The sequence below is a fragment of the Erpetoichthys calabaricus genome, chromosome 14, assembly GCF_900747795.2.
Source record: "Erpetoichthys calabaricus chromosome 14, fErpCal1.3, whole genome shotgun sequence".
Classification (NCBI taxonomy): Eukaryota; Metazoa; Chordata; class Cladistia; order Polypteriformes; family Polypteridae; genus Erpetoichthys; species Erpetoichthys calabaricus.
The window spans coordinates 40,324,360-40,345,304 of record NC_041407.2 but is presented as its reverse complement, the minus strand read 5'-3'; the positions used below and the strand labels follow the sequence as shown (position 1 = coordinate 40,345,304).

The following is a 20,945-nucleotide window of genomic DNA, read 5'->3' as shown; positions in this document are numbered from 1 at the left end:
AAAAATTTTTGTGTATGTTTTCATTTAAGGATGTAAAGCAAAAAAAATGGGAATATTTCGAAGAGGGTGATTCTTTTCTATACCCACTGTATATATATACATATATATAAACCGTCTAAACTAGGAAATGAAATCAAACAGCAAGATTTCAGAATTTTCTGCAAACTCACAGTCTCCACACGCGCTTTTCACCGACCGACCGACTCTTTGAAATAATAGGCGGTGCTCTACTGCGGTACCTCTAGCCTATAGAACTTCACTGAAGTCGACGTACCTAAATTTATTGGATCCCTCTGTAAAGAGTTAACCAATAGGAAGCATCAATAGGCGGGTCTTTTGGAGTTTCTCAGACACGTGTACACGTAATCAGGAAGTGAGGGAAGTGAAGTGGACTGTTGCTTCATTCACACTGGACTGCAGTAAGTATTCATGTTGTTTATTATTTTATTAAAACGATAGTCTAATAAAAACAAGATGCTACTCATGCAGGCAAAAAACGTTTAATTTATATCCCATATTACATCGCTTTGAAACTGATGGGTTTTGCATCCGTTCTAAACAGGACATTGTCAACGTCATGAATGTTGCTGTCAAGTTGTAGTCGAGGACAGTAGTGAACGCACTGAAACAAACAAGTTGCAGCTTATTGTAATGTGGCGTATGCTGCGGTTACTTAGTCTTATGTAGCCATTTCTAGCGACAAGTATATAGTTTCAGTTGTGAAAATCTACTCACGAAGTGTAGATTCACTGAATATAAGGATATTATAACGTTGACATTGTAAAATTTTTTTTCATATCTTTGTAAAATAAGCATATTTTTTTCATGTTCGCTGAAATACATTTTTTACATGTTTTTATGGCTGGAAGAGAGCTCGTGTACAGCCTTATCATTCTGTATTTGTAGGTTGATTGCTTGCAGAATATATGAATGTATTTACAATATTGTATATCTGTATTAATCTGTATTTACCTTGTTTATTATTGTATCAGAAGTAATGAACTCTATTTACTAAGCAGTTAATGCAGTATTTTACATAGACGTACATATGTAGGCAAATACTCGTGCTTTACTTACTTAAGGGTATTTATACTTAAAATCACTTTATCAAGTTTATTTTATGGGTTCAGATGGTGTTTGCAGTATATTTTGCTTTGTGCTTTTTTTTAAAATAAATGAACCAATATAAACTTGTACCAACTTTTTTGGTTTGGTACCTGTTTAAATAATAGTTTGCTTAAAATAGATGTATATATTAGTCTTTAAATTGTTATGAGCTGGTGGTGCATCCATTGAATGTCTGTGTAATGATGATCCGTTGCTTTGATGGAGTACAACTTCCAAATTTTTATTCTAGTTTTTGATCTTGCCTTTTATAGCATGTCAAAGTAAAACTGGCAACAGTTATCCCCAACTGTAGAACTAGTTCTCTTAACTATGCGATTTAGGCAGAGCTGCTAGAAATTTTACAGACTTAAATAAAACAAAACAAAATAAAAAAATTAAACATGAGAAGTAGGTGATCCAACAAAAAATACAGACATAAATCTGGTTTATTTGGTAATAATTTCTTTGTTCTTTTGTGCTAGCTTTTATATCCTGTGAATCACACTGGCACTTGTTGGTTGCACTTGTTTTAGTGAGGTGTCAGCTTCCTTTTTGTAAAGTTAAGATGTGTATTATTAATGATATTACTATCCAGTTTCATAGTTCCTTTTTGCATTCAAAGTGACAGGTACTGAGACCTTTTCCTACCAGTAGCAACCCTGGAACCATCTCTGAATGAAACTACAACCTAACAGTATTTAAAATGTTGGAGGTATCCTTTATAAATATATCAGTACGTGTAGGGTTTCAGTACAATCTATGTAAATCAAGAAATTTATCACAAGCTTAATTTCTTCCACAACCAATGGCTTCAATAAACAAGGTAAAGGTTAAAAATGCCATGCTATGTGCTGAATGGGCTCTTTGTGTATGCTTTTAAAAACATGAAGCTATTGGAGTGGACCACTCCCCTTTTACCAGTGAAGTGCTGGAGGGCTGGTTCTTTATCTTAGTCCATTCATTCCTATTTGCATCTGAATTTGCTAACAAAGTTTAATAACCTCCACTCCCAAACCATGTTTCTGTGTGATGCACTGCCCTTGTGTGTTTGACTGGAGTAAAGTGTCCAAAGTGATAATGAAGTGAGTGGCATGTCTACAAGTTGAAGGAAAGACGTTTTTAGAGTAGAGCTGTGATGGCTGAAGAATATTTCTTTTTGTGCTCATAATATCTAAACCTTTTTCTCACTTTCTCAAAGACTCATGAATTAAATTAGACAAGATACCGTATGGGCATTACTAAAAATAGCACTTCTCAGTTTAGTTAGTGTAATATATTTTTAGTGCCTTTTTTAAGCCAAAAATTTGCTGCCTTTTGTTATTGTTTGTTAAAGGTTAAATTCAGTGTAATCTACTCTACCATGTTGACAGGGCACATTGACTGTGAACAGATACAAATTTCCTTATTCTAATGTATGCTTGCTAAAGTTAAAAAAAAAAAAAATTAAAAAAATTTCAGTATTCTATAATTTGTGTAGGCTACAGTGTTTATCGAACAAATGCAAAACAGAAATACAAGTAAAATTAAGAACACTAACCCTCTAATATCTAAACACTAGTGTTGGATTAATACTTGTTAATCCACTGAGATTCTTTGAGTTTCTTAATTGCTTAGTTTCAACTGTCTTATTTTGTGATTTATGGACAATGCTGGTCTTTCCATAAAACTTACTGGGGAACATTGCCTTTTTTGTATTAGTGGTAGTTAATATCTGCTGAATCAGATAGGCAGTGTTGAAAATGGTTCTGCAGATAATTAAATTGCATAATCAAATAGCATAAATCCACCTTAATAAAAGGATAAGTAAGTGTATGTGTGGCTGTCTGTGTGTCCGTCCAGTTGCTATATATCTGTCATTCCAAAAAATGACACTTTTATTACACTTTTAGTAATAAAATGTAATGTACTTGTCATTCCAACAGATGGCAAATCACAAACATTAATACTGCTTTTATGAATCCCATACCAGATGGCATATAACATCTAGGATGGTTTGAAATGGAAGTAATCAATGTAGACCTCAGCGTTAATGTTTATAATGTACCATGCACTTTCAAATTTCCAGAGTATGTTGAGCTTTCGTTTTAACATACTTTCTCACAGTGCAGATGTTTTCTAGACATGGTGAGATATGGCTAGAGTTGTGGCCTATCTTTTTCCATTTTCCATTTTGTCATTGTATAGGAAACATGAGATATCTGGCAGACAAGACCGTCTTCTGTTTTCATGGCCAGCCTTCCTTCTTTCCTTTCATTTGTATTGTGCACATTATAGCTCCAGCTGTTGCATTTCAGACAGGGTCTCTCCAATGGCTGGGGTTCAAATTCCTTTTTATGTCTTTTTTGTTAATTTTTGTGTTTTTTGTTTGTTAATATTTTTGTTCATGTGTATTATTTGTGTATCATCAGTTTTGTTGATAATTTAGTTTCTATGTGTATGTTCTGATATGTTCATTTTGTTTTATGTGTGGCTTCCAAAGAGGTGGAACCACCTGTCCATCATCGTTGGAAACCCACAGTACCTTAAACTTAATTGAATGTGCTATTGTTGGTAATTGCTTCTTTTTGTTTATTGATTTGGTAGATTTTGACATCTCTGCTCTGTTTTGTGATCTTTTTTGGGATTTGAGCATTGGGACTTGTTTGCCTCTGAATCGACTCATTTTTGAAGGTGGCTTCTCTGAGATTTTTGTACCAAAGAGCATTTTATGATAATAAATCTTTTATTTATAAATCTCCTCTGTTTACCCTTTTGTGACTAGCTGGAGTTTGGTTTTCCCCTCTCTAGTGTTTCTTTTTGAGGTTTTTTGGGACTCTGTTTACTTTCTTTAAAGGCCTAATGCTATTTCAGTGTGTCTGATGTACAGCACCGGTTGAATGCCCATTGGGTGTTATTTCTTGCATACAGAAGCCCACCAATACAACTTAAAGTCAAATCTGCTTGACTTTATAGAGGCTCAATGCAGAAAGCTATAGCCGAGGATATCATACTGCACAAAAGGCACTCACAGGCTCACCCTCTGACTGTTGATGATTAACTAAAATTAATGCTGTAGCCATCATTTATATTAAGCTGTATTGAATCCATAATCTTGGATGGTGTGGATAATGCACTGCCATCTTAAATGGTGGTGGCCTGCTGACATCAAACAGTTCTAATTTCTAATAGCAAAGATCTCATTACTAACAACAACAAATTCATTAAATGGTTTCACCTTTGAGAACAAAAATAATGGAATGGAAAAAATGTTGAAGCATCAAGAATTAAACCAAAATAACAAAATATGAATAGAATGACATTATGTATCTAGGCAAACCCCTGAATTATGAAAATCTTAATTATGTATTTCATGCCAGATTGAGGGGAATGTAAATTTTTAAAGATGGTCAGCTGCCAGGCTTGTGGATTATTAAGTGATTATTCTTTTAAATTATGACAAGTATTTATAACTATAGGATACAAGTACACTAAACGGAGTAACTACTCATAATAATGTTTCAGCCTTCTGAAGTAGTAAGTAAAAAGTATTAGAAAAGACCTATACTGGGATCTACTATATGTATTTAACACAAATAAAGTCAACTGCATATTACTTGGATTTCAGTTGACTTTACATTGTTCCTTGTTTAGAACCCCACCTTTCTGTGTGATATGTCAGAGTTATGTACTGTATTCATAAACTTTACTAAGAATCATTGTAGGTATATGTGTTATTTAAAACAAAAAAAAAAAATTACACCTCAGTTAAGGAAGACTAATTATATGACACATGCTCCTTGTACTTTTAGTAATATTTTTATTTTGCTAATTTATGTGTATGCTTGCCATTAGTTGTACAAATAAGAAAGGTAATATGGATTTTTGATATAATATTTCTGAACAAGTTTGGGGTTTTCAATAAGAAGTTTGTTTCTTTGATATTTAGATAAATCTTTAATTCCTACATATTTTCTTTAAACATCCACAGGGAAACCTTAGACTAGTACATACTTGCATACCTCATTATCTTTTTTATATGGTTACTCAACAGGCTGGCATAATGATTCATGGATATAGTCCAGTGGTCCAGGCACTCTTGGGGACACTTTTCACTTGGGGACTAACAGCAGCAGGAGCTGCTCTTGTTTTTCTGTTTGTCACTGGTGAGGTAAGAAAGAAAATGTAAACTGTTGTATGAAAAATTAAAATTGATTGGTAGTTTTGTCGGCTGCTTTTTGTACAATTTTTTTGTAGTTGGGTAACTACTTTTATACAACATTTCTAAACAGAAGTCTTGTTTTGTGTGTTGACTTTTTTAGATGTGAATTGGATCAATATTTTCTTTCATTAAGGTGTATTGTATTTTTTCCCTCAATAGATTATGTCATTAAAAATCTAATTTTTTTGGCAAGTTGTTATTTTTCCTTATGAAGAACTGTGTGAAAATATATATTACTAATTAGATAGATAGATAGATAGATAGATACTTTATTAATCCCAATGGGAAATTCACATTCTTCAGCAGCAGCATACTGATACAATAAATAACATTAAATTAAAGAATGATAATAGTGCAGGTGAAAAACAGACAATAACTATGTATAATGTTAAATGTTAACGTTTACCCCCCGGGTGGAATTAAAGAGTCGCATAGTTTGGGGGAGGAACGATCTCCTCAATCTGTCAGTGGAGCAGGACAGTGACAGCAGTCTGTCGCTGAAGCTGCTCTTCTGTCTGGAGATGATACTATTAAGTGGATGCAGTGGATTCTCCATAATTGATAGGAGCCTGCTGAGCGCCCTTCGCTCTGCCACAGATGTTAAACTGTCTAGCTCCATGCCAACAATAGAGCTTGCCTTCCTCACCAGTTTGTCCAGGCGTGAGGCGTCTTTCCTCTTAATGCTGCCTCCCCAGCACACCACTGCGTAGAAGAGGGCGCTCGCCACAACTGTCTGATAGAACATCTGCAGCATCTTATTGCAGATGTTGAAGGACGCCAGCCTTCTAAGGTAGTATAACCGGCTCTGTCCTTTCTTTCACAGCGCATCAGTATTGGCAGTCCAGTCTAATTTATCATCCAGCTGCACTCCCAGATATTTATAGGTCTGCACCATCTGCACACAGTCACCTTTGATGATCACTGGGTCAATGAGGGGTCTGGGCCTCCTAAAATCCACCACCAGCTCCTTGGTTTTGCTGGTGTTCAGGTGTAGGTGGTTTGAGTCGCACCATTTAACAAAGTCATTGATTAGGTCCCTATACTCAGAATTACATTCTGTTTTTATTAGTGCTCGTACCTCAACACAGCCGTCACCAGAAATAAGTCAAAAGAAAAGAAAAGGAGCCAATTTTTTTATTATAATTCTTTCATTCTGAATGTTGTGAATTTGTAAGTTGGTAGACTGGTAGCATACATTCTGATAAGATTCATGAAAATTAGAGAATTGATGTCAAGTTCCCCACTCTTGTTGTTTTCCTTTACTTTTTATTGAGCTTCTTTCTTTTCTTTTATCCATGTACAATCTTCAGGAGCTGGTACATGTGGTGTAAACTTATTAATTCTTCAATGAGACTTTTAGTTTGTAAAACTAGAATTGTTAGACAGATTTGATTAAACTTAACACAGGTTTACAGCATTTCTTTGGTCAAATATACCATAAATTTGGTAATGGAGATGTTGTATTGTGTTTTTTTTAAATAAATAATACTTGTTGTTTCTTTTATGATCGAAAGACTAAACAAAAAAAGAAATACAAAGATGGTTTGATTTCTCCACTTATACAATCTTATCAATTATTAATTGGCCTTCTGGAAAATGTTGTTGCTGAAAAAATATGAACACAAGCACTAACACAGACAATCAGATAAACTCAGAGTAGTTGAAAACAAACAAAAAAAAAAGTTATTCAAAAAAAGTAAATAATGAAATACAGTGGACCCTTGACTTACGAACTCAATTCGTTCGCGAGGGCTGGTTGTAACTCAAGTTGGTTGTAAGTCAAGACTATTTTTCCCATAAGAAATAACGGAAATACCCATAATGCGTTCCGAACCTCCCACTGCAACACTTACTTAACCTTTTAACCTTTTCATAATAAAAAAAGTGTTGTATAATGTGCATAATTTACCAAAACACCAATAATTTTTCTAATGTACTAACAAAAAAGTAATAAAAAGTGCCTAGCCTACCAGAAACAACAATTTCATACTGTACTCACCATTTAATTTGACATCTTTGGGCTGCAGGAAGGGAGGAGGATGATAATGAAACTGAAGGCTTTTTAAAGGCTTTCTTTAACTTGCGCTCAGGCATTTGCAATCATTGCAATAGCTTCTTTTGCGTTAATTTTAATCTCCTCCTGCCTACAAGTTATTCTGACGAGAATTTTTCTCAGCATTTCCTTGCGATGATACAAGGAAGTGTTTCTGAACTCTTCTGAGACCCCCCCCCCCACTCAATGGGAACAACATGCTGAAGTGCGTGCTGAAGTGCGTCCTGAAGCGCGATTGCCTCGACTGTGGAAGCTTGCTTGTCCATTGCCGGGCAGGGATATCACATGCATATCACCCATCGATATCTTTTCTGTTTGCTTTGGCTGAGAGACTCAGCACAGCTTTAAGCCAGCTGTTGCCCCAGCAACAGGTAAACAGTCTTCCATACGGAGTTTGGACTTTGGCATGTCTTCTAGTTGGGGGAGGTCCCAAGAGAGTTTACAAACCTGACATTTTATTGAATGAGTGCCGCATTAATAGGAATGTTTCTGTTTGTTTACAATCGCGCAAGCGGATACACGTGACCGCATTCAGGTCGTAACGCAAGATGTTGGTCGTAAATCAAAATAAAAATTTTGGTCATAAATCAAGTTGTTCGCATGTCAAGCTGGTCGTATATCAAGGGTCGACTGTATTGAATAATTTGGCCAGCTGCTTGCAGGTTATATTTGGAATTATAGGTTATTTTCATTTAAATGTCTATGGCTATTTTTTTTCTTTTTCCATTAAAGCTATTGTTGAGTAGAAAGGGGAAATTTTTGCAGTTGCCATTTATGACCCATAACCTTCCGAATTCATTGTATTCAGGTGGATATCTAGTTAGTAATTTGGAGGAGATTCAAGGTTGGTGTTGATTTACTGCTTGGTGCAAAGAAAAAGCAATTAAAAATGATATATAGTTTTACTGAAAGTAAAAAGTGGACTAAGTACATTAAGTGTGCCCCACTTTGCTACAAATACAATTCAACCATAAAATGTAATTTCTGGCTGACCTGAATATTACTTTTTTGTGTTACTGACCTTTCTCCTCATTGAGTATTTCATCGCAGCTTGGCTAATTTGGGTAGCATTGTTTTCTATGAATTGGCCAACTGGGTGTTTACAATAAATTTTTCACTGGGATATGTGACGATGCGGGTTCTGCTCCATGCTCCCATCGGCTGTTAGGGAGCCCTTGAATCCAACACCGTCGGTAATGTCACCGATGAGCTAGACAGTGAGGCAATAAACAGTTGAGCAAGGGGATGGTAGAAGTGCAAAAGTGCTTTTATTAAAAGACAATCAAATGTTCAAACAAAGTGCTGTGCAGTTCAATAATCTTCATTAAATAAATAATCCATAAAACAGTTGTGAAGTGGAGGTTAAAATCCATTAGAAAACATCTTTAAAACACCGAGTTTAAAACCATGCAGAAAGCCGTCCTTTTAAAAATCCGGCGCATCCTTCTAATACTGGCGGCCCCCCTTGCTCCTCCCACCTGGGCTTCTCAACAGGGGAGTCACTCTACATGCAGCTGACCTTCTCTGCACTGTCCTGCTTCAGCTGTTTAGATCGCCTCACCGACCCCTGGCTACGGTAGGCTTCTCCAGACAGCGACTTGGGTTCCACAGCAACCGGGGCGCCCACGCTGGGGAGTACACACCCCAAGTCCTAACTCCCGCTGCTGTCCGCGGCCTTATGTGGAGAGTCATCTACCTTCCGGTCACTCCCGCCCTTCAAAATCAACTCTGCGGGAGCGACCACTACTGCTACTCCTCGGGTGTCGGCCTAACACCCAAGCTACCTGTACAGCTGCACGCGAGCCTGCACTCGCTCGCTCTCCCGCACCGACTTTCTCTCTCTCTCCACTGCTTCCTGCCTCCTCCTGCAACCTCCATTTCTTTCTGTCTTTTCTTTTACTTCTTTCTCTCCTTTAACCTGCTCGCGCTTCTCTATATATGCAGAGAGGACATGGCAGCTGCAGCCCATTAGCCACACGAATGATCACGGATGTGGGCAGTCCCTCACCTGTGCACTTAGGTGAGAAACGCCCACACCGATCGCCCTGCGGCTCGCTACAGTTACCACGCCCCCTCGCTAAGCCGCGAGCGCGGCGATTATTTATTTAAAACAAAACGGCCTTTGCTGGAAGAGCTGTGGACCCATAACACCACAGAATACTCTTATTTCATTTTTCTCACACAGCATGAAAACACAGCAAAATTACTAAACTATCAAATCTGAAACAATTTTAGAAACTGTGATAGAAGTAATTGTAACAACAAACTTTACAAACTGGTAACATTTTTAGTAGTTGAAGTATTGTCAGTACTAAAGAAGGAATTTTCTTTAAAAAGAATCTTTTTACCTTTCTTTACCTTTCTTTAAAGATAAGATACATTTTGTACAATTGCATTACATAGCATACTAGCTGATTACCCAGTGGCTTCACTCACTGAGTGCAAGGGGAAAAAAAAAGTAGTACAGTATTTATAAAATAAGTTTGTTAATTGCCAATTTTATTGTTCAACAAATAAAGAGCATTTACAATAACATAGAAATCAATATAAACAACATTATTAACATCATTATCATATGAGAATATGAAGTAATATATAAGAAGCACATTGCATATAAATATAAATTATTAAACAGTAAAATCTTCTTCTATAATACGCTACCGTGGCTGTTCGTTTGTCTGTCCAGGATTTTAAATCACCTGTAGCTCGCAAACCGTTTCACCTATTGAGTTGAAATTTGGTACACATATACTACGTGACGTCTACTATCCGCTTTCGGGGGTGATGATTTTATTACTCTTTTTACTTTTGTTTTTATTGCACAATCAACTCTCGGCAGCGCGGCCATGAAGCGCATGCATACGGGTGCCGTTCTCATTCCCAACCACCTTCGCTAATCATTCTTGAGGCAGATTGAAGACTTAAGTGCCAGATTAAATGAAAGGTTAAAGAAACGTACTAAGTAATTGCAACACAAAAACTGACTTAATCATTTTTAACGTGAGAAGATGCCGATGAAAGAGGAGCAGCGGGCCACTAGGGTGGAGTAAAGAAGAGATGCTCAGGAAGCAGCATATGCATCAACCTCTGAGCAAACAAATGCTAAACGTACAGAGGAAGAGGATGAATACTATTAATGCTCAAGGCAAGTGTAGTCAAGCGCCGTTACTGGTATTTTGATAAAAGAATTTGAACAACATATAAAAAGCGTATAAATTATTAAACAGTAAAACATTAACATTTAAGAAATAAAGATACATTGAGTACTACTGCAGTGCTTTCGGGTATACTACATTTTTTGTTTGCCCATTACGTGCATAAATGTATAAATTTTTTGGTGTACCTACCCGAGAACACGTGACATATAACTGACCGTGGGAGAAGCATGGATTTTAAACACGTTGAGTTCATCTGCTGGTGTCCCTCGTGGAATAACTGGTAATGTTTGACGAAAATCTCCTGCGAGTAAAGCGACAGTACCTCCCATTATTTTGGTAGGATCTCTGAGATCTTGCATTGTTTGGTTCAAGGCTTCATAAGCTCTTTTATGTGCCATGGTGCACTCATCCCAAACTATTATCTTTGAATGTTGCAAGACTTTTGCCTTTCCAGAGCCCTTGCATATGTTGCAAATTGGTTTTTTGTCGTTAGTGAGGTTTAATGGTAATTGCAATGCCGAATGTGCTGTATGGCCTCCATCTAATAATGTAGAAGCGATTCCCGATGACGCTACAGCCAGAGCTATGTCACCATTAGCTCTCTCGGCAAGAATCAGGTTTATTAAGAATGTTTTTCCTGTTCCTTTGTGGTCATACGTAATTTCCGTTTCAAACGCTCATACGTAATTTCCGTTTCAAACGCGAAAAGAATTTTATATATATAGATGGTCAAGAAACACAGTTAACTACTGAGGCTGAGGAGGGTACATGTAACTTGGCCTTTAATAACCATAGGTTGGGAGATGCTGCTCAGTCACCCAGTGAGATGCAATAATATATGTGTTAATGTCATATAATTTTAAGACTCTCCTTGTAATAATCATGAGCTGAAAATGATTATGTGGTTGAGAAAGAAAGATACATCTTTGTTGAAACAACAAATTTGATTTTTTTGTGTGCCTTACACTCTAAAAAGGTTTTTTGGTCAGTCTTCTAAGAAAAAGGGAATGAACTGCTTTTTCACTGCTCTGCTGGCTTATCTTACAGTTACAGTAAAACTACTATAATTCATACATCATGAATCTATCCAGTTTTATGTTACAGCTAGGGATGCCACAAGAACTGATATTTTGGTACTAATTGATGCTGAACTTCCGAAAATGTAACAGTACCAGTTTTTTACAGTAATGGTAGTACCCATAAATTTGGTACTGCACTAATGTGTGACTGCAAGTAGACAAATTACTCTGTAAGGCACAATAATAAATGATAAAATGATAAAAAACTGAGTTAAAACTACATATAAAAATAGCTTACAGCATTGATGATACAGCACCGTATAAACACGTTGTAAAGAAAATCAGCAGAGGCCACGTCTGGAAATGCTTTTAGTGTTTACGCAAGAAAATTTCATAACGTGAGTGTAGGAGTCATTCTTCTAAAAAAAAAAAAAAAAAAAAGCAAAATTCACACACAGGCTCCAGTCATTGCCACTTTTATCCTGTTGTATAATTAGTTCAAAAATTTTCAAGATTTGTGCATGCTTTGAAAGTGAAATAACATTACTGATCAAATGAGGTGTAATAGTTTAATTTGTAATGTCATGCATTTGTAAGAAAAGATGAAAAGATAATGAGATTAATCACTTTTAATAGTGTTCTACACAGCCACAATTGTAATTGACTGGTTGAAACTAAGATTGATTGTAACGAGCACTTCTGTAGATGTCCATCAGTCCAAGCACCTGTCCATTCCATTTTCTAGCTGCCGTACAGTATATGGTTCAGGGTTGTGCTGGGGTGTGACTCACATGCATCCACAGTTTTGCATATAGGACTGCCAGTGCAGATAACAGTTGTAGCAAGTAAACAACAATGCAAGATTCAAATAAAGTGGATAATTGGCCTGTTCACCCCCACAACAATATAAGATGATCCATTTGTCAATGCCAGATTAAAATTTATTTAGTGCTTCAAAGGACAAGTCACCTCACCAAATTAGTACAACATGCAACATGTTATCAGAGATTCATTATTGCTGAAACATGTAGTTAGTAGGTGTTTTGTCTTGGTAGAGTAATATAGTCCTCAACTTTCCCCTTTTGTATTATTAAATTGTAGCCTTTGTCAGAATGCCTCAAATCTCCCAGACTTACCACTGTTTCTAAGGTATTGTACTTAGTAACTTCTCCCCACCTTCCCTTCTACATTTATAACTTCAGGCAATTAGGCGTAGTAAAAGACAAGCAGGAGTTAAGTTACAATTTAAATAATGTATTATTGATAATATTCATAAATAATAACAATATCCAAAGTACATTTGAATATTGTCAACCATATAACCTGATAAATGGTGATGCGTAGTTTCAGGCAGCACACAGACTTGTTAGTTACTTAAAATGTCTCTAGTTAAGGCATCATTTTGTGGTCAGCTTTCTTCAGAACAGGCCGCATGCCTGTCTCAATATGGCTGCCGAGCTTTGCTCTTCATTGTGTTGTCCTTTCACTTCATGGTGTGAGATGGTCTTTCATCAGTTTGGTAAGAGAGAGAGAGCGTGAGGTAAAGCAAACAAATTTATAGGTTTTCTATCCAACCCCTAGAGCCAATAGGGCATCATGGTACTTAAAGGCTTCTGATTCAAGCCAGTTCCAAACAGTCATACTTCAGACCAATGTGGGGATAGGATAGAACAGCTTCACACCTGCCCTCCAAACCATGTGTTAAGGTAAAGCTTGGCAGTTAGGCAGCCTGGCTTTCCTGTGGGGGTTGAGTGAGAGACTTCAGCAGCGAAATACTAGCCAAACTTGTTTGAGACACTTTCCCCAACCCTGTCATAAAATTACAGACTCTTTCCTTAAAGGGGGGAAGGAGTTCTTAAACCATCAAACCATTGTTGTTATTATCTGTAATATAACACTAATATTACATTGCTTTGTCTAAGTTACAAATAAAGACATACAAAATATTTATCAACTTGCATGCAAAATTTCACATCACAACAGTAGGACAATCAAAACGGCATGCTTCATTGATAAGTACGTATTTGTAAACACTGAATTTATGTCATTCGTTTGGCTTTTGAAGTAAAACCCATAATTGAAAGCATCTGTCATATATTTGAAAAGTATTATATTCTTCAGTATATAATGGTGCCTCACGGTTGTACATTTATTGAGTAAAGGTAACGACAGCCAGTGGTCCGAGAGGTCTGTGGCTTGTTGGTATCCTCTAAGTAAATAAGTAACTGATGTGCTCATGCTGGGGAGTGGAGTAGATGCAGACGATCTGCAGAAAAGATGGCTTGTCTCTGGGTTGGTGCGAGGCAGTCAGCTGACTATGCATTGCCTTGTTGGCACGTGCAGCCGGTCTGATTGTCTTGATATCATCCCGGGGCAGCAATCAGGCGATTGCACCTGCAACCCTCCCCAGTTTATAAAAGGTGAGTGTAAAACAGAAACAGAGATAAAAGAAAGAGAAAGAAAAAAGAACAGAAAGAAAGCTGTGAGGCCAGTATCGTCAGCTTGTATGGAAAGGCAGTCTGGTCATTGGCCCCATGAAGGAGCGATGGATTGGCGCTCTAGGGGCTGGTTCGACCCATTGATCACTTGTAGAGGAGTGGGTCCGAACATCGTGGAGTCCTCCCCAGGTATCCGAGACATGCCATGTGCACGAGAAGGAAGATGGGAGGACAACCAACCCTGAGTGGTCTGGCCAACGCCACTCAAGGCGGCCAAGACGGGGATCAGATTGGAGAGGTCTGCAGCTGCTAGTGTTTCTGCCAACTGAGCTGGTTGAGCTGGGGAGTTAAGGTGGGAGTTGCGCTGGGCACTTCAAATGGAACAAGGACCCAATGACTCTGATGATTTTATTCTTGTTTTTAGTTCTGGATTTTAATTGAATGGATGTTCAATGTTTTAATTGATTATTTATTTTTTGGGAGATTTGGTACCATGCTTTTGGACACTTTGTTTTTGACTGTTTTTAACACTAGAATTCCTGAAGCCTACGAAAAAACTTGTAATCCTGGCCCACCTTAAATCCTTTCAACACTTCTCCATCAGCGTTTTTTGTTTTGTAAATGTGTATTGGTACTTGCTTGCTATGCATTGCCTTTTTAGTCAAATCCTTTTTACTTTTTTGCTCTATCGATTATTTTTGCATTTTCTTCTGTTTTTGTTAACACAGTACCATGGAAAGGTATTTGACCCCTTCCTGATTTCCTCAAAATTTGCTTGTTTATAACACCTAATTATTTCTGATCTCCAAAGAAATTTAGTATGATACAAAAGACAACCTGAGTAAACACTGTACAGTTTTTAGATGATCATTTGATTAATTAAAAAGTGAAAGGTTATCCTCCTTTTTTCTACACTTAAAGTTTTACTCTGGCTGTTGGCCTTGCTCTCTTTCTCATGGGTGGGGCTGATTTAAACTTAGTTTTGTCATGTTTGACTTACTGGCATGGAATGTTATTTGCTTTTAATAAAGTAATTAATTCAAGTAATTGCATCTCTCAGTTTATAAAGATTACACTTTGAGTTTTTACGTATTATATCTCCATTGTAATGCATTTTTGTAAATTCAGGGACTTTTATAGTCTTTTTCAACTTCCAAAAACAGGTACCCATTTTTGGGCCCACTAGGCCTGAAACCAGCAGGTAGCTGTCAGGAACAAGCTGGTCTGAAGTGTGCCTCTTCTGGACTGGATAGTGAAGGTCTTGTCCTGCTTTATGAGTCCTTTACAAGGTCTTAATACCCTTTCGCTTTGTTTACAACTTCACTTCACAACACCCAGATTTTCTGGAAGAAAACAGGCTTGTTACACTGTAGTCTATGAAGAAACAGCTGCTTCAGTCTGATTCAGATCTGCAATTCTTTCCTGAGAACATTTCATATATACAATTTAATCTTCAGCAGAACTACCCTATATTCTAAACTAAATAATTTTTCATAAACCTAATCAAGTTTTTTAAGGATGTTTTTGATTAGATATTTTTATTGAAAATACATATTTTTAGATTAAGCTAGTTATATTGTTTAATATCTGTGCTAAGGCTATATTTGTTGTGGATAATTTTTCAGGAAAATACAATACTGTGCCAGTTTGGGTTGAGGCAGGATGAAAATAAATATCTGGTAGCAAGCTAATTTAAGGTCAAAGCAAGTTTAACTCTTGTTTTATTCATACTGTCTCATTAGGTTGGAATACTGTTTTTTATTAATATATATTGCTAATTATAAATAATTTTATTTTCAAATGAAGAATTAACAATACATATAATTTAGCTATAGAACACAACATAAAAACTGTCATTAATTGAATAATTCTAATTAAGGGGCTAAATAGTATTATTTTTATCCACTTCTGTTGCTTTGTATTTTTACAGTACTGTATAGTTATTACATAAATGGCTTAAAACCGATCATGGCTGCCAGTAAAAATCTCAAAAAGGTGTATAGGTGCAGCCCCAACTCAAAAGTCAGTTTTGTGGCCTGTATAGGCCCAAAAATGGGACAAAGGCTTTTCAAAATGACCACAAAAGGAGGAGAGTAAAAACTGTTTAAAAACATCTGGTCTAAGGACAAACAAAACAGTTCCTGTATATTTAAAGATTTATTTTAAATAAGAATTCAAAATAGATTATTAAAAGTATAGCAAGAACAAAGAAAATGGATTTTGCCTGAAGAAGTAAAACCTAAAAGAAAAAAATCTGTGGGGAACAGCCCACAGACACAGACAGGCAGACATCATTTTGTCACCCAACACGCATTTATTATACAATTATTATTTACAATTATTGTGCCACACAACCCACAGACTCCCCCAAAGTCCAGGCCAATACCACAATGCCTTTCCTTCAGACCGCCTCCTTCTCTCTCCTTCCAGACCTCGTCCTCTTCCACCCGACTCCAGCCTTGAATGTTGGGAGGCGGCCCCTTTTATTCATACGCCCCAGTGTGGCGGAAGTGCCGGCTGTCTCCCTGGATGCACTCCGGGTGTTCCCTCTCTTCTTCCCCCCAGCACTTCCGTGGTCTGGAGGAGGAATGAACCCTCCTCATGTCTTCCTGGGCGTCCAGGCCGGGCATGAACCCCGGCCGGGTGGCACAGTGCCCCACAGCCAGTGAAGACCAATCGGGAGGAGCGGCACGCCCCGTGAGGGCGACACACCCCCGAAGTGGGTCCTACTCCTGAAACGCCAGGGTCCAACTTGGCACCCCAGGGCCTACTCCTTTGGCAACCCCTCCGAGGCTGGCACACCCCTTTTGTTAGCGCCACTCGCCCCTCTGTAGCCTCCACCAGCTGTGGTGGCACCCCATCGCCAGTGAAGAGTCCTCCTGCCAGACGGTCCGTCCGATGAGGGCCGGCTGCCCATGAAGCAGGTCTTACTGCTTGTCCCGGTCCAATCCTGCAACACACAGAAACAAGGGGGCAGAGCTGCTGCCTGGACACCCTTCCCTGGCGTCCCTCTGTGCCATGCACTGGCAGAGCTCCCCCCTCTGACGGGCACCCCGGAACTTGCCTGTTCGGCACCCCTTCCGCGGGTTCCGTGTCCCTCCAGATGACAACACTGACGGGGCCGCCTACACTCTTTTCTTCTCCATTGACTTTGGGGATCGGCCCTTCTCTGAACGTGCGCACCCAGCTGCATGTCCCTTCCTATCGGAGGAACTGGCATTCACCCCTCGATTCCTCCTGTCACTCTTGGACGCCCCGATGGTCTGGGTCTGCGCATGGGAAACGCACAGATCCAAGCCCATCTGCGTCCATACAGAACGACGGGAGACTGTTGCAGGCTCGGGGCGTCGGGCGCTAGGACCCAGGGCACTCATCAGCCCCTGTCCTGCCTGCCCTCTCGATCTTTCTTTCTACCCTCACCTCACTCACAGCCTTCACCGTCACCTCCGCTGTTGGAGACCCACCTACTTGGTTCCGTCCACGAATGTCACGGGCCCCTTCGGTTGGTTCTCCCTTATGCTTTACGGGGCCGGCTTCACCTACCTTTCCTGCTGTACAGCTCTGGCCAAAGGATCCAGAGACGCGCCCTTCTACCGCAGCATGCAGCGTCTGTAATGACGCACCCGCCTTCACGTCCAGCTCCTGCAGGTCCGCACAGAGCATACTGAGCCCCTGCAACAGCGGTGCTGCGGCCTGAAGGGATTCCTCCAGTGCACGCAGCACTACAGGCAAGGACAGGAAGTCAGCCGGCGCAGAGCCTACGTGTCTGTCAGCCCCTTGCTTCGACTGCTTCCTGTGGGCCTCTTCCTCCAGCCCAATCGGGTCTCCCCCCGGCACGAGATGGACATTCCTTGGTCCCGCCTCCATCCAATCATCAGTGGGTGTGCAAGACACACCACCCAATCCCGTGCCTGTCACGGGGAGGGACTTCCGGCCCGTGGCCATTTTGGCTCTACTCCTCCTGGTGTGGTGACGAGCCGGCTCTTTGGGTTGCAGCGTCTCCTTTTCTGCAGCCCCTGCTGCTGCTGTCGCCTCCGGAAAGACCCGCAGATCAGCACGAGTCTGCCACCGACGCAGACCCGGACAGTCCCTGCCTGCAAAACATAACACAAGCACAGCCCCACCGGGCTGGCTGCCATCGCGCAGGGAACTCACCTGTCGGGTCTAGTCTGTCTGGGGAAACGTCCCTGGCGTGGCTTTCCTCGACACCGCGCCGTCCCGGGCACCCTCTGCGACAGCACACTCCCTGGAGCCCGCTGTACTCAGTTAAGGCCCATCGATCTTCTGCCGCACCAGGAGAAAACCTTGTGACCACGGTCCATTAGCGGTCTGTGGCGCAAGTCTCTCTCACTGGGCTGTGGGCACGCCACTCCCGTGACGCGTGTGTGGGTTTGCCTGCTGTACCAGACTGCCCACAAAATTATTTTTATGGGGTCCCTGCCTTGTAGCAGGCAGAGAGTCCCATCTGGGATGCCATTGTGGGGAACAGCCCGGACACAGACAGGCAGACATTGTTTTGTCACCCAACACACGTTTATTATACAATTATTATTTACAATTATTGTGCCACACAACCCACAGACTCCCCTAAAGTCCAGGCCAATACCACAACGCCTTTGCTTCAGACCGCCTCCTTCTCTCTCCTTCCAGACCTAGTCCTCTTCCACCCGACTCCAGCCTCGAATGAAGGGAGGCGGCCCCTTTTATTCATACCCGGATGTGCTCCAGGTGTGCACCGGCAATCTTCCACCCGACACGCCCCAGTGTGGCGGAAGTGCCGGCTGTCTCCCCGGATGCACTCCGGGTGTTCCCTCTCTTCTTCCCCCTAGCACTTCCTGGTGTGGCGGAAGTGCTGGGGTCCAGGGTCCATCAGGCATGGCCACGGGCCCCTACAGGGTTGGGCTTCCAAGCCCTGTACCCGTGGCCCCCAACACAACCAGGGCGGATGCCCCCTTGCGGTCTGGAGGAGGAATGAACCCTCCTCCTGTCTTCCTGGGCGTCCCGGCTGGGCATGAACCCCGGCCAGGTGCCACAAATCTAATAAAGGGGTTGCACCCTGCACAACCTACAGTGATATTTCAGCTGTGGTCTTCAGTCCCCCTTTACTCCCTTGACTGTTCATCTCTGCTGATCAAGTTAGGAGAGAGCTGGGAAAACTCTGTATATACTAGGCTTCAGGGCTGGATACAATCAGCCCCAGGGTGCTGAAAACATGTGCCAGACAGTTGTGTAGGGTTCTTTGGCATCTGTTCTCTCTTTCCCTGAATTTGGAGAAGGTTCCACAGCTATGGAAAATATCCTGTGTGGTCCCAGTGCCAAAGAAAGAGCATTCCAGTGATCACAAGGACTTCATACCAGTTGCTTTATTCATATATCATGAAGACCTTTGAGAGACTGGTATTAAAACAGCTGTGACTCCTGGTTTCAGAGTATCTTGATCTTTTGCAGTTTGCCTATCAGGCACATATAGGTATGGAAGGTGTTCTCATCTACATTCTTCATAGAGCCTACTGCCACAGCCAGGATAATGTTATTTGAGTTTTCTAGTGCTTTTAACACTTTTCTGAACTGGGGAAAGGCTCAGGGCTTTGAATCTTGATTCTCCCATAATCTCCTGGATCACAGCCTACCTGAAAAACAGACAGCAGTTTGTGAGGCTAAGGGATTGTGTGTCAGAAATGGTGGTGTGCAATACTAGAGCACCTCAAGGAACTGTCGTGTCTCCCTACCTGTTTACACTATATACAACAGATTTCCAGTACAATACCAGAGGTTGCCATCTCTAGATGACTAGTCCATCATAAGCTGCATTAGAAAGCAATGTAGTCTTATGGTGCAGGGACAACGACCTGTAGCTCAACATCAGCAAGACAAAAGAACTGGTGCTGGACTTCTGACATGCCAAATAGCCTCTGAGAACAGTCACCATTCGGGAGAGGACTTGGAAGTGTTGCAGAGCTACAAGTACCTGGGCTTTCATATAAGCAACAAACTGGACTGGTCTGACAACACAGTGCCTCTACAAGAAGGGCCAGAACAGACAGTATTTGCTAAGGAGAATCTTGTCTTTTGATGTGTATAGCAAGCTACTGGAAATGTTTTACAAGTCTCTAAGTCTCTATCTATCTATCTATCTATCTATCTATCTATCTATCTATCTATCTATCTATCTATCTATCTATCTATCTATCTATCTATCTATCTATCTATCTATCTATCTATCTATCTATCTATCTATCTATCTATCTATCTATCTATCTATCTATCTATCTATCTATCTATCTATCTATCTATCTATCTATCTATCTATCTATCTATCTATCTATCTATCTATCTATCTATCTATCTATCTATCTATCTATCAGTTAGTGTGGTGTTCTATGCTGCAGTCTACTAGGGAAGCAACCTGAGCACAAAAGGACAATGCCTGAACAAACTTATTAGGAAAGCCTGCTCCATCAAACACATTGGAAGCTGTTGTGCAAAGAGGAATGATGCAAATTTGGATCCCCTCCAGGAGGCACTGTCTTGAAGCTCTTTTAGCAACAGGCTTATTCCTCTCAGGTTCTTTTCTGCCCACTGCAATCGGGAAATTAAATACTTCCACCTGATGTGCTTGTTACATTTATGATATGATATTGTTTCTACAGTAACTATTACTCAGACTGCTCAAGATATCCTAGAGAATGCACCAGATGGTAAACGTTTTATCTCTCCATGAGCTGGAGGTGGGGGCAGGGGATAATGCTGAATTGAGCTTGTATTCCTGTTATGTTTCAACATCCAGGAATTACACAAACTACTGAATTATTAAAGCATTACTTTTAGTAGAATAATGTTGAACCTAGAAGTCAAAAATCTTTTTAGCATCATGAAATTTGTTGAAAAATTTCACATACACCCCATGTGTCTCTTACAAAATGTAAGTTAAGCTTATAAGTGATCTTCCACTATTGTAGAGTTTTACCTCTG

At 40.1% G+C, this 20,945-nt stretch overlaps 1 protein-coding gene across 3 annotated transcripts in view; it reads left to right on the top strand.

Moving 5' to 3' along the window:
- Positions 1-349: 349 nt before the first annotated feature.
- Positions 350-20,945, top strand: part of LOC114665083 (zinc transporter ZIP11-like) — a 1,034,136-nt gene continuing 1,013,540 nt past the window's right edge. For 2 of the 3 annotated variants that reach the window (XM_051936341.1, XM_051936343.1), the window contains exons 1-2: positions 350-419; positions 5,138-5,254. In XM_051936341.1, coding sequence (XP_051792301.1) covers positions 5,147-5,254 — 108 coding nt within the window. In that variant the 5' untranslated portion in view covers positions 350-419; positions 5,138-5,146. Of the gene's footprint in view, positions 420-3,690; positions 3,778-5,137; positions 5,255-20,945 lie in introns of all 3 variants that reach the window. The other variant, XM_051936342.1, reaches the window with a different exon arrangement.